This window comes from Crocodylus porosus, unplaced genomic scaffold (genome assembly GCF_001723895.1).
Source record: "Crocodylus porosus isolate Cpor-Errol unplaced genomic scaffold, CroPor_comp1, whole genome shotgun sequence".
In the NCBI taxonomy this organism is placed as follows: Eukaryota; Metazoa; Chordata; order Crocodylia; family Crocodylidae; genus Crocodylus; species Crocodylus porosus.
Window position 1 is genome coordinate 2,443,571 of NW_017728905.1, and position 12,793 is coordinate 2,456,363.

Below are 12,793 nucleotides of genomic sequence, written 5' to 3' on the forward strand. Positions count from 1 at the left end.
TTTGCTATTTTTCATCAGATACTACATATTATTTGGATTAAACTCTCAGCCAGCTCCCACGAGGATGGAAGGAGGTATACTTGCCTTAGATGGGCAACAAACCTAATCCTATTGGAGAGGAATCAAGTGGGAAGAAGCTTGGCTGGCATAGCTTTGCTTTGAACCTTTGAGTAAGGCTAGCAGACCCCAAGACCTAGGTGCTCTAGTCATTACTCTCAGGAAGCCTATCCTAGCATACATGGTGACAAGAGGACAACGGGGGGAGGCCAGTCACTGGTTGGAATTGCTGACAGTCTCTACTATAGGGCTCATGTACACACCACAATTTTTTTTCCCTTTCATGTGCTGCAACCGCGTGTATGCTTACATGAGTGGGATTCCCCAACGCTTTAAAAGTATTTCTTGTGCATTAAACTAAAACTCCTCAACAGTTTAGTTTGTCTCACTGGGAATTAAAATGGTGTGTCCATGGATTCATTGTCTGCAAACCCACAGGCACTCAAAGATACATAATGAGAGTCTCTGTTCACCAGATGGCACTGTGACTTTTTTTTCCAGTTCACCCCTTTGAATTGCTTTCACTTTCAAATTGCTTCCACTTTTTCATTTTCTCCTGCGGTTTGTTGGCTCCCTGCTTCCACAGCGGCGTGCCAGGGTATGGGCAGGCAGCACCAGACCATCCTGCTCTCCTGTGGTGCCGGCCAGGGACCCAGCTTAATTTGTCTGAAAATCTAATGCATGTAAACACAGATACAATACTCCCAAATCAACAAGTTTAAATTTGATAAACCTATTCAATTTAATGTGAATTAAAACCCGTGATGTGTACAGGCGCCCATAGAGAGGGGTGGCTCCGGCGTACAACCATGATACCTTGGATAGGACAGGTTGGGGGAAGTTTGTGTGTTGTCTTGTTCCACGGCCAGGTCACAGAGGATGGAAGCGTGCTGCAGCTCCATAACGGGGGGGCAGGGGAGGCATAGCAGTTCATGCCTGTAGACCGGTGGTCTCCAGTTTGATCTGCAGTGTGCCAGCCAAATCAACAGCTACTGTGCTGGCACCAATACTTTTAACGCTGCAACTGCTCAAGGATCACAGGAGAACACCAGTCCGGAGTCTGTGCTGAATCCAGCTACGTGCAACCCTCAGGTCTCTGGAGGAGAGAGACAAACAATGGCTCATCTTCATTTTGGTTAGAGGTGGCCGACTGCAAGAGATAATCCAGAGCCTTCTTCTGCCATCTTCCCAACATGGAAGAAATTAAAAGAAAAAAGGAAAATAAACATGAGTATTGTGGCCAGGCCTGGTAAGACTTTTGCAGCTTTGGCATATAATCCTCTCTCTGTTTTGGTGCAGAAAATACGTCTCATGTCGGCTAATTCCACACCGCAAAGCCCACCTCTTTTTCACCACATAAAACAGTATGGCTAGAGAATTTCAGTTTTTTGAGGTATGGCACCCAATCCTAACAAGAGGGGATTGGAGAGTGACCAACAACAAATGAGAACGCAAAGAGGAGAGAGAAGTGAACTGTTTGCAACGGAGCAGAGAGGAGTGCACTATGCTTTCATGTTCGGGCCACCCTTATCTAGCATGTTGACCAAGGAACTGGATTTGAGGATGCTCATTCTAGCCGTATATTGGATCTGACCCTTGATATCTATCACACAGGGAAGATAAATCCTCAAGATTTAGAGCATAAATCAGCCTAGGGAAAATGGGGGTCAGGAAGAAGGTCCATACAGATATGGACAACTGCGTCCCATAACTACAACATCAGGCCACTTTCCAAAGCATCGTGCATTTACCACAGCTGGAGGCAGGGTACCAGGCAGGAAGACAGTAGTCTCACCCAGCTGGGTAAATCCCGTTGTTAGGAATGACCAACTCCCCTTGATTGTAAATAAGCCGCTTTGTCCCCTTGGTATTTATTGCCAAGTGAAGGAGCAGGTAGAAGGAGAAATGCTCCTATTGGTTACATTGGTTTGAGAAATTAAATCTTTCACCTTGATTTGCCTTCCCTTGTTCCCAGCGCAGCCCAACCCAACTGCACCTTTTACCTGCCACTAGCAGGGGCAAAGAGTCAGGGAACAGGCCAGGCCCATGTAAAATAAGTCACGCATTCACACAGCCCAGACTGCAGGTCACCGATGTGAAGCGATCTGGCTTCCAGATCCACAGCCCACCCAAGCCAGCCTGCAACACAGCAGAGATCCTGGAGGCACCTTTGCCCACCCCACCAGGTGCAATGACAAACTTAAGACAGAGTGGGGTCTGGTCACAAGAACTTGAGCTGGGGAGCACAATGACAGTGATGCCTTTGCTTTGCAGGCAGAGAGTTATGCAATTGTGGTTTCAACGTGCTATGGGTTTTATTGCTGTAGAGAGCAATACCGAGGGCACCCGGGAGGCTAATGAGCTATGACAGTCCTCATCCATCAATCACCAGTCCCAGCCTCACCAAGATTAAATTTTGCCTGATGCAAACCACTGCCAACAGGGGGCTGGGCTACAATCGACGACCTCCTGAGGTCCCGTCCAACCCTCATTTTCTAGGGCTCTATGAACTGAGAAGGGCGAGAAGAGCTGCGGTTCCTCCAGCCATTCTGCAGATTTGGCACTGCTGCTCAAAGTCTGAGCGGCCCTTCAAAAGGATGAAGTCACAGGAGCCAATAGTCCCTCCCCACGCCTTAAACAGGGTCTCTCGGGTCAGGTATTAAGGCACAGAGGGAATTTGCAATGCTGCTGCCCACAAGAGACTTTGCTGTGGTTCAGTAGAAGAGCCTATGAAGGGCAGCAGTAGCTAGTGGACAGGACAATATGACATTTATTCGATTCCCCTTTCTGCCACTGATCTACCATATGACCTTGGACAAGTTACTTCCTCTGGTTTCCGGCCTGCTCGTTTAGATTATAAACTCTGAGTAGAGATCGGCGCTTTCCACTTTCCCCCCCTGCATTTACAACACAATGGCTTCTAGCTGCTACTTCAATAAATACCTTTACCTCCACAGTTCTGGCTCTGGCGCATGTCACCAGTACAAAATTAGCGTGACATATTCACTCTTCTAGAGCAACGAGAAGGCCAGTTTTGCTCTCTCCCCAAAATAGTTCCATCTTTTCCGGCTACAACTGCTGCTACAAGAGTGACACCTGGTGATCTATGCTACGAGCAGCAGGTCTGATGCAGCCCCTGCAAGTGTCCCATCGATGCAATGCTAACTTCTGCTGAGGCTGCTGGCCCACATTAAAATTATTGCATGATGGGATCTGATCCCTGATCCAAGCAGTCGCATGTCTTGCCATGCCATGTGTGCATAGCAGGATACAGACACTTGGGACTGGAGACAGATCCCAATAACACACTGGCCAGAAGCCCCATGAGAGCTACTGGGTGCAGGAGAATTTGGGTATGGGAGCTTAAACTTCTTGGCGGGGTAAGGAGGGGGAAACCTCCTCAGCTCCCCTTGCTAGAAGAGCCTGCAGGGCAGCCCCAGGCGCTGTTGGGACCCAGGACTGCCCTGGTCACTAGTGCCAAAAAATCAGCTTATTGCCAGCACCAGTCCTGGGGCAGCTCCCGTGGCTCACTGGAGACCCAGGCCTGCCCCCAGCCAGGTTGTCCAGGGCTGATGCCAACAATGTGGAATGTCTGTATGGCTGGTTTGCCATTTTGTGGCACCTCTATGAAGGCCCACATGTGACACAGTTGCCATTTATGGTGCAATTAACACAATAATTGTGCCCCAAGCGTAACATGTTTCCAGGCCCTGAAGGACAAAGGCTGAACTAGAAAGCCAACATCTCCACATATAGCCACAGAAAAGCTGACTGAAATGGGACCTCTGGAAAGCTCACTGGAGACCTTGTTTTCTAGGATATTTTTAGCATCTGCAAGGCAGGTGTCTCCTTCCAACCTCTGGGAGGTATCAACTTTGCCCAGTAAAAGGATACCTGTGGTTTATTCCTCATAAGTTTCCCATGAGTGCAGAGCTTTTGATAGCCATCTAACATTATGTTACAAGGTCAGATAGAAGCCTAGTAATGATTTTCAAACCCCTCTAAAAATTTGGGTTTGAGACAACGGATTAAAGAAACAGATGAAATAAAGTCCTCGGAAAACTTGCTGTTAGCTCTCTGGTTGTGTGTCCTTTCTAGGGGTAGACTCAAAGTAGAAGGCCTCCCTCCCCTCTAACAACTTAGAAGAGTTTTTGGCTAACTTCAGCAGCAGAAACCCAAGTCTTTAGGCTGGGAGTCTCAGGAAAAAAAAAAATCAAAAGATAGATACCTCCCTCCCCTTTGATAACACCAGACTTGGCACTGAAGGCCCTTGCTCAATACCATAAAATGGGGGAGCATGTCTTTCACACGTAGCCATGGTGTAACATTAATGGGTCGCCGCTTTGATTTATTACATTAAAATTTTGCTACCAAAGCAGACATTGATGCCAGTGCAAAGCACTTCCAAAGGACTGGAATGCCTTTCACAAGTTTCTTTTGTCTAAAGGCTAATTAATCCAAATGTTCAGGTCTACCCTAATGTACAACACTTGAATGATTTAAGTACCACAGGGGGATGGAATAGGAATGGTTTGGGGGGGGGGGGGGGGGGGGGGGGAGGGAAGCAAGAGAGGAGCAAAATGCCACATTTCAGATTGGGTGGGGGTGAGAAGGCACAAGCCCAGAGAAGAAAAAAAGCAAGAGGGCACAACGCTCTAGCCACTTGATCTTTTGGTGGAAAATGCATCATCCATTGTGACCAAGGTACCCTGCACAAACAGCAGCATCATGGCAGATGCTGGAGTGATGTCACAGTTGTCTCTATGACAACCGTGACCTGGTCCCTCCTATACAAGCCGCTGCCTCCAGAGACACGTTTTGTCTCCATTGCAAGGTCTTCCTACAGCCCAAAAACAGGCTGGTCAAGACAGTCCAGTCCAGAGCCAATAACCCCCGAACCAATGAGGGTAGGAACAATGACTCCCCAATCAATGAGTTCAAGGCTACAGCCAAGAAGCCCTTCTTTACGATCTGAAGCGCATTCTTCAGGGCACTATCAGAAGGGCAGAGGATTTTCAGGCAACAGAAGAGCCACTACAGGCAGGTTGAATTCCCCCGAGCGACACCCCAAGGTTACGCAGAGAACAGGGGCAGTTGTGATTGATACAGGCACAGGATGCTGTAAAGCAGGCTTTGCCGGGCAGCAGAGCCCTAAGTCTGTCCTTGGATCTTGGGTGGGCCGCCCAACAGAGCAGTCATTCAAGTCGCGGGGGACCGGACCAGACACTTTTGTAGGAGAGAGCGCCCGAACGCAGCCAGATGTTGAAGTTATTGAGCCCGTGAGAAACGGCATCATCATAGACTGGGAGGCAGCAGAAGTCCTTTGGCGACACATGTTCTATCATGATCTGCAGGTCTGCCCAGAAGACCATGCCCTTTTGATGTCAGACCCACCACTGAGCCCTACTACCAACAGAGAGAAGATGGTGGAGGTGGTGTTTGAGTCTCTGAACTCTCCAGGCATGTACATTGCTTACCACTCCGTCTTGTCCGTTTACGCTCATGGCAAAATAAGTGGCTTGGTGGTAGATAGTGGCTACGCAGTGACCCACACTGTTCCAGTCCATCAAGGTTACAACTTACCACATGCCATCGAGAGAATGGATATCGCTGGATCTCACATGACTTCCTTCCTGATGAAACTTCTCAATGACTCGGGGCACGTGTTTACTGAGAGGCTGACGCACATTGTGGAAGACATCAAGCACAAGTGCTGCTATGTCGCGGCGAACTTTGAGAGGGAATGTCATCTCCCCAAGAAGGACTACGTGGTCGACTTCCAGCTACCAGATGGCCACGTCATCAGCCTGGGGAAAGAGCGATTCCAATGCCCAGAAATGCTATTCACCCCCCCCAAGTTGCCTGGGATTTCTTTTGTGGGTCTCCATAACATGGCCCAGAGAAGCTTAAGTAAAGTCCCAGAAGAGGCCAGGGGGGACATGTACCAGAACATCTTTCTGTGTGGAGGGTCATCTCTCTTTAATGGGCTGGAGAAGAGGTTTACCAGTGAGCTCCTTCGGCACGTGCCATCTAATGCCAAGGTTAAAGTCTCTGCTGTGCCCCTGAGGAAGTTTTCTGTCTGGACCGGAGGCTCCGTCCTGGCTTCCCTGAATAACTTCCAGGCCTGCTGGATTAAAAAGGAGCAGTACAATGACATTGGGCCATACATTGTCCATCGGAAGTGCTACTGAAGTAGGGAAAACAGCCGTGGGGAGAACTGCTGTTTCTCCTCCCATAGGACGAAAAGTGCTTGCATCGAATTGAAGTGTATTTGGGATTATTGACTGAGTGATGGACCATAATAAATGATTTTGCCTTACCCTACCCCTTCCATTCAAGAAGCTTCGAGCACTCAAGGCTAGGATGATTTTCAGAGCAGCCTAAAAAATGAGTTAGGTGCCCAGACATCACTGAATTGCAGTTGCAAACCTGGCAGCGAGGGTAGGGTGGCTCTTTGACACGCAGCTTCTGCCACCTCTGCTCGGAAGGGAGGTCCCTCAACAGGGAAAAGGGGAGCTCTGTCTGCAGTCTCTATGATGAGGCTGCCAGTGGAGGCAAGTGCCTATTTTGCTAGGCTGAGACAGCAACTAGTTGTGCACAATAGCTATTGCATGGATACCAGAATGACTTTCAGGATTCGGGCAATCTTGGGGGGGGGGGGGGGGGAGGGAAGGAAGCAAGAGGTCTCAAATCCTGTTCTCCCTCCCCACCCCATAAAGAGAGTCCTGATCAAGGATGAGACAGAAGCTGGTGCCAAAAAGGTGGCTTTGTCTCTCTTTCTGCCAGTTCCCCTGTGCTGATCAGTCTCATCTCAGGGACAGACTGAAGCTGCCAGTCCCACAGGCAAACCCAGCCTTCTTCTACATGCCATGCCCGATATCAGGACCCTTTCATTCTTGTTCTTGGGCACCCCCATCATGCTGCTAGCTCCTGGCTGGGAAGTGGACCGTGCACACCCAACGTAAGATTTCCTATCCCTGGCTGTCCCTTCTCCCTATGGACAGTAATGGCTGCAAAAATGCACTCTTGCATGGCGCCCATCTTCCCCTTCCCTTCCAACCTCCTCTAACTGCAAACTCCACCCCAGAAGGCCACCAAAGGATTGCTGTAATCCTGGAAAGGACTCATTGCAGACCCAGGGCTGACAGGAACACCCAGGTGCCTAGCTTTGCAGCCTGAAAGTTATTGCAGCATAGTTCTCACATACAATACAGAAAAGGAGTAGCTCTGTATACAAACAACACAGCCACAGGCACATGGACTCAGACTACACCCTTATACATATAACCCACAAAAAGATATACACAGATCCTACCCACATAAATATGTGCATACAAACACGTACACATATGCAGGCAGTTTTCACAGCAAAGGGGAGGGGAAATATGGGGGGGCAGGGGGAAAAAAAAAATCTCAAAATGTTTCAAACCACCCCCAGCAATTCCTAGGATAAATCATGCCCAATTTATCAAGATCCTATGATGCTCAATGACCTTTGGGTGTTGTAGCTTATTTCGGTGAGGGGGCTCCCAAGCTCTCCTGCCCCTTCTCCCACAACTAGGCCCACTGCACTCTCTTTAGTTGATAGTTGCTGTATTCACGTGGGTCCAGACTGCGGCAGCAACTGGGAACAGGCATTTGAGTGGGTAGGAGAAGTGCGCTGCAGCAATCCCACAGGAAGCTTTCCCACAGCTCTCTGATGAGCCAAGTGCATTCCTTACCTATGGGATTTGTGCCCTTGGGTTTTCAAATTGAGTCAAACTAGTATCTTAAAATTTCCCCTGAAACTTTCCAGAGAAAACAAGTTCTTATCTTTCTAAGAAATCCCAGAGCCAAGGGACCAGGCTCCACGAACACAACTCAGGGAGGGTTTGAGAGCTCTTCTGAGAGTTCAATGCCCATGGAGGCAGGCACAGCAGGCTTCCCTCGCCCTGCTCTCCCAAACACAACAGGGATCTGGGCTTATAGGTCAGTGGCTGCACTAGAGGATCTCAAGGGCCTTTGTACATGCCACGTTTTTTGCCCTTTCTTGCCCTACAATAGTGTGACTGTTTGCATGAAGCATGTCACTTCGGAGTTAACTGAAGTCACCCACACATACTGTACCCACACTCAAGAGAGAATAGCCAAACTGCCAAGTACCATTGTCACCGTCATCACTGTCTACACTGATATCAGACTCCTTTTGGCATCATGGCTTGTTTCTTAACCCTGCGGTAAACAGAGCCCCTCTTTGAATTGCTCCCTGGGAATTGTGGGAGGACTTTTCTGTTCTTTCTGGACGCATGGAGGAAATCATCGGAAGGGCCAGCAGCAGTCAAGTGGCACAGTGCTGCATCCAGACTGCAGAACAGTCATGGTAGCAGCTGACGAGCTCCATTTGCTCAGGTTTCAGCCACACTACAGGCCAGATCAAAAAACACAGAAAAAAAGGTACTTTAGGCACATAGATTCCTATTGAAATAGATAGAAGTTTAGATGCTTAAATACCTTCTAGGATCTTGTACCCCAACTTGGGTTAACCAAATCAACTTAAAGACACTGCCATGCTCGGATTAGGGGTGGAGATCTAACTCCAGTGAAGTGCAGCAAAGATAAGGTCTCTGAACTGGATGCTGCTGTTCTCTTCAGAGGCTCAGCCAACAACATGCACAACATGAAAAGTGTGGCCCCATGTGAGCAACAAATCCTGGATGCTCTTAAAGCTATAGACCCAGGTGACAGAGACCAAAAAAAACAGTAAAGCAGGGTACCAAAATAATGTCTCAATTGTTTTTTTGTACCTTCCCCCACCCTAGAACTGAAGGTTATCTGTAGATGCTGGCAGTCTCCCGGACGATCGGCAATTCAACTGTCTAACATGCAGTTCCCTCTAGTGGACATTTTTGGTAGCCACTTCAGAAACTGTTACACACTAGTGTTCAAGGGATGCAGGTGTGATGCTCCAGGATATAGGTGAGAGGCATGGATTTTTGTAGGCGATATCTTTTCCTGGACCACCTGCATGGATGGGATGGACTCAGACAGGCTTTCAAATGCAATGCATTGAGGCCCGAGGAAGAATGCCTTGTATTCAAAAGCTCTTCTTAGTTATTTTTGTTCTATTTGCTTACCATAAGAAGGTGCCCAAAGGCACCCCTGAAGCTTCGAGTCTGACAATTTGCCCCAATTCGCTTTGAGAGCCTCTGCAGATGCTCGCAATGTTCTGATAACCTCTGCAGCCCTGTCAGTACCCATGCACAAGTGTCTCTTCCTTGTTTTGAGTTTTTGGCTGTGGTGGTCTAAGGATATAGCCAGGGAAGGATTTTGGGGTAAAATTTTGGTGCAGAATGAAGCAAGGAGTTCTCATACAAGAGAGAGGCAGTGTTTAGATCAGTTGGTTAGAGAGTGGTGCAACCAACACCAAAAAGTTGCAGGTTTAATCCCTGGCTGGAGTCGATAATCTCTTGAGGTCCCTTCCAGCCTTACTTTGTTTTGATGATTTATATAAAGTTAAACCACCCAGCAGCCAACAGAGCATCAGGCATTTCCATCCACATTCTAGGTGACAATGGATATGTGCTTTTCCCTTGCCAGAGGCAGATCCAGAAACATATACCAGGCCTCCTGTGTCCCATTTCCCTATGTATTACACACAGCAACCACAGGGTCCTCATCTGGGATGAGCTGGATAGCATGCTCATGGTTTCATTACTTAAAGGCAACGAAACAATCCTACAGTCATGCTTATAAAGCACGTCACAAGATCACCACAACTATAGACACACATAACATGCAAAGAGTAAAGTGCAGTGCAGAAAACAGGCTGCGGAAAGCAGCAAGAAGGACCAAGAAGCAAGAGCACAGCAACTTTGAGGTTAGTCAAAGCACTGTGGTAACTAGCGGAAAGTATTTCTCTACTGTACTCTTACTCTGATCCCATCCGTGATCAGCTTTTGCTGCCTAGGACAGAGGTGACAAACGTGGGAGGTGTGAACTAATGATGCTACATTGGAAAGGTGACACCCACTTGAGTTCTCAGAATGATGTTCCTCAGCCTTCATATTTAATATGGCGTGAGCAAGGAAGGTGGAAAATATAAAGGATCCTTAATCTTAAAAAACCCCATAATATAAAACCCGTCAGCAAATGTTGTTCAAAAGCAAAGGCATTTACTGGATCTGCTTGCTCTAAAATAAAAAAAACCCCCAGGAAGCAAGACTTTAACCTTCAGGAAGTAACCCCATGGCACGGTGCAGAGATGAAGGGGGGACTACCCACGCAGCGCAGGTAAGTGCAGTGTGGGGGTCTGTTGTTCACACTAGTGTGCCCCCCCCCCCAGGGTGTACAGTGACCGCTGGTGTGGCCTGTGCAGCATGCAGTGCCTAGCCACTTTAAATTAGGGGTACCCAACTTCTGACTTATAACAACATCAGGATATCAACGGTCTTTTACTGTGCACCTGTAAAAAGCACCAAGCACAGTGAGCCCCTCCTCATTGCTGGTGTTTAGGTGCTACTGCAATAGAAAGAATAGCTGATATCACCCAGTAGAAGTGCTTTAAATGGCAAAAAGTTATCCCTAAATTTTGAACATGCCAACATTCAGGAGTGATTTCAACTCCACCACTATTCACAGCAGACCAGGGTTTAGAAAAAATAAAATAAAATAAAATAAAAAATGCAGCTCTCTTGACTCCTTGGCCTTCCTATTCAGGGAAAAGAAGAGACAAAAGACTCGATGGCAAGACAATCAGATCACAGTTGGTATCTGGAGTCCTGCTTGCTAGCTTTTATTATGTTTTAGGCCTGCCAACTAACCCTACAGAGACCGTGGGGCTCATCTCTAAGACACATAACATCTCTAAAACATAAAACAAAGGAGGGTTCAGGCTGGACACCAGGAGGCTTTACTTTACAGTTAGGGCTGCCAGGCTCTGGAATGGGCTCCCAAGGGAGGTGGTGCTCTCTCCTACCTTGGGGGTCTTCAAGAGGAGGTGGGACAGATGTTTTGCTGGGGCAATATGATCCCGGCCCCAAGGCAGGGGGTCGGACCTGATGATCTGTTTAGGTCCCTTCCGACCCTAAGTCTCATGATACCGTGTCATCTCCAGGAGGAAATCCCAGGGTTTCTGCTGCTTCTAGACACTGGCTCCAGTGCAACCATATTCCCAGGACTTCTGCTGATAGCAGATGCCTCAAATTTGTGGTACCTCCTGGGGTTGCAATATCATATTATAGCTCCGATCTCCATAGGGCTTACTTCTTTTCTTTGAAGGACTCAGCTGCCTCCTTACTTGGGAAAGTTGGCTATTGCCAATGCCAGGAATTCAACTAGTTACGGGGACCCACCCACCAATCACACTGAAATCCATTTGAGAGGAAGGTGTATCTGGCACGAGGATGTTGTCTGACCAATTCTCAAGGTAAAAAAGAAAATGAAAAGAAAAAAAAAAAAGAGAGTCTCCCATCTGTACTAATCACTTCCTGTGCTGTCCCGTCATAGGGAAGATAAAAATAACAGAACTAAGTTCTGTGATGTCAAAGCCCTTGGTGAGAATAGTCACTGTACATAAGGGAGACATTGCCATACACATTTTCCAAAGAGCAAACCGATTTAACCAACGCCTCCATATCTGGCCCAGGCTATTGAAAACCATCTTGCCAAGTCAGGAGAGGCTGTAAATAGGGGCACTTGAGAGGAAAAAGGACTGCTTAGTCCTGCAACTCGCTTCAAAGCCACAAAACTATGCCCCATATCCCTCACCTTTATTCTAAAGTTCCCCCTAAATTTAAATTCAATAAGCTCGACTGCCCATGGCCAGGCATTGCAGGTCAATATTCATACCACTGCTGTGTGGTGGAAGAGATCAGATCAAACTGGCACTACTGGGAACATAACCCATCTACCCAGAGCAGGCAGGTAGACTCCACTGCTGTACAGGGCTCAAAGAAGTCTTCAGCCTCCTTGAACTCACTACAGGCTTCTCCTAGTCACTGTTATGGAGTCATAGAAAAACTAGGTCTGGAAGGGACCTCAGGAGGTCTAGCTCAGCCGGCTGTTCAGGACAGGTTCATTCTAGGGCTGTGTGAAGCTTCAGGTGCCGATTCGATTCGGATGAGATTCGGACCGATTCGGTGGCCAAATCTCCAAATCCAAATGCAATCGTGGGACCAATAAAAAGGTCCAGATTGTTTTAAAGCTCTCCAAATCTTTTCCAATGATTCGGGCAGTCCCTACCCACTGCAGCACGGAACTGGAGCTGGACTCAGAGCTGGAGGATGTGGGGGTCTGGGGCTGGAGGAGAGGGGAGGGAACCAGGAGGGACCCCTGCCAGGCCCCATCCTCTGCCTGGTCCCCCATCCCTTCCGAGTGCCCTCCAACCCCCGCCCACTCCCCATGGCTGCCCTGCACCAGCTGGCCCTTTAAGGAAAAAAGATGGAAAAAACCCTGGACTCACCAGCTCCTGCAGTGGCCTCAGGGGGCTCATGGAAAAGCCCCCACGTGGTGTGGGGCAGCAGGAGGGCAGTGGGGATCACCCCCCACCTGGCAGGAACTGGTGAGTTTGGGGGGTTTTGTTTTTGTTTTTTTCCTTAAAGGGCCAGGAACTGGGGTGGGTGGGGCAACCATGGCAGAGTCCCCCCCCCCACACTGAGGCAGTGGGGAAATCGCACCCCACCCGGCAGCACCTGGTGAAATTGGGGCTCCCCCCCCCCCCGCAAAGTGCTGGGAGCTGGGGCGGGCAGGCAGTCATTGC

General features: G+C 48.5%; 1 protein-coding gene across 1 annotated transcript; it reads left to right on the forward strand.

The window, feature by feature from the left end:
* The first annotated feature begins 4,613 nt into the window (after positions 1-4,613).
* ACTL9 (actin like 9) lies at positions 4,614-6,348 on the forward strand. Its single transcript, XM_019557070.1, has one exon. The coding sequence runs from the start codon at positions 4,821-4,823 to the stop codon at positions 6,246-6,248; it is 1,428 nt and encodes a 475-aa protein (XP_019412615.1). The 5' UTR covers positions 4,614-4,820; the 3' UTR covers positions 6,249-6,348.
* Positions 6,349-12,793: the final 6,445 nt, after the last annotated feature.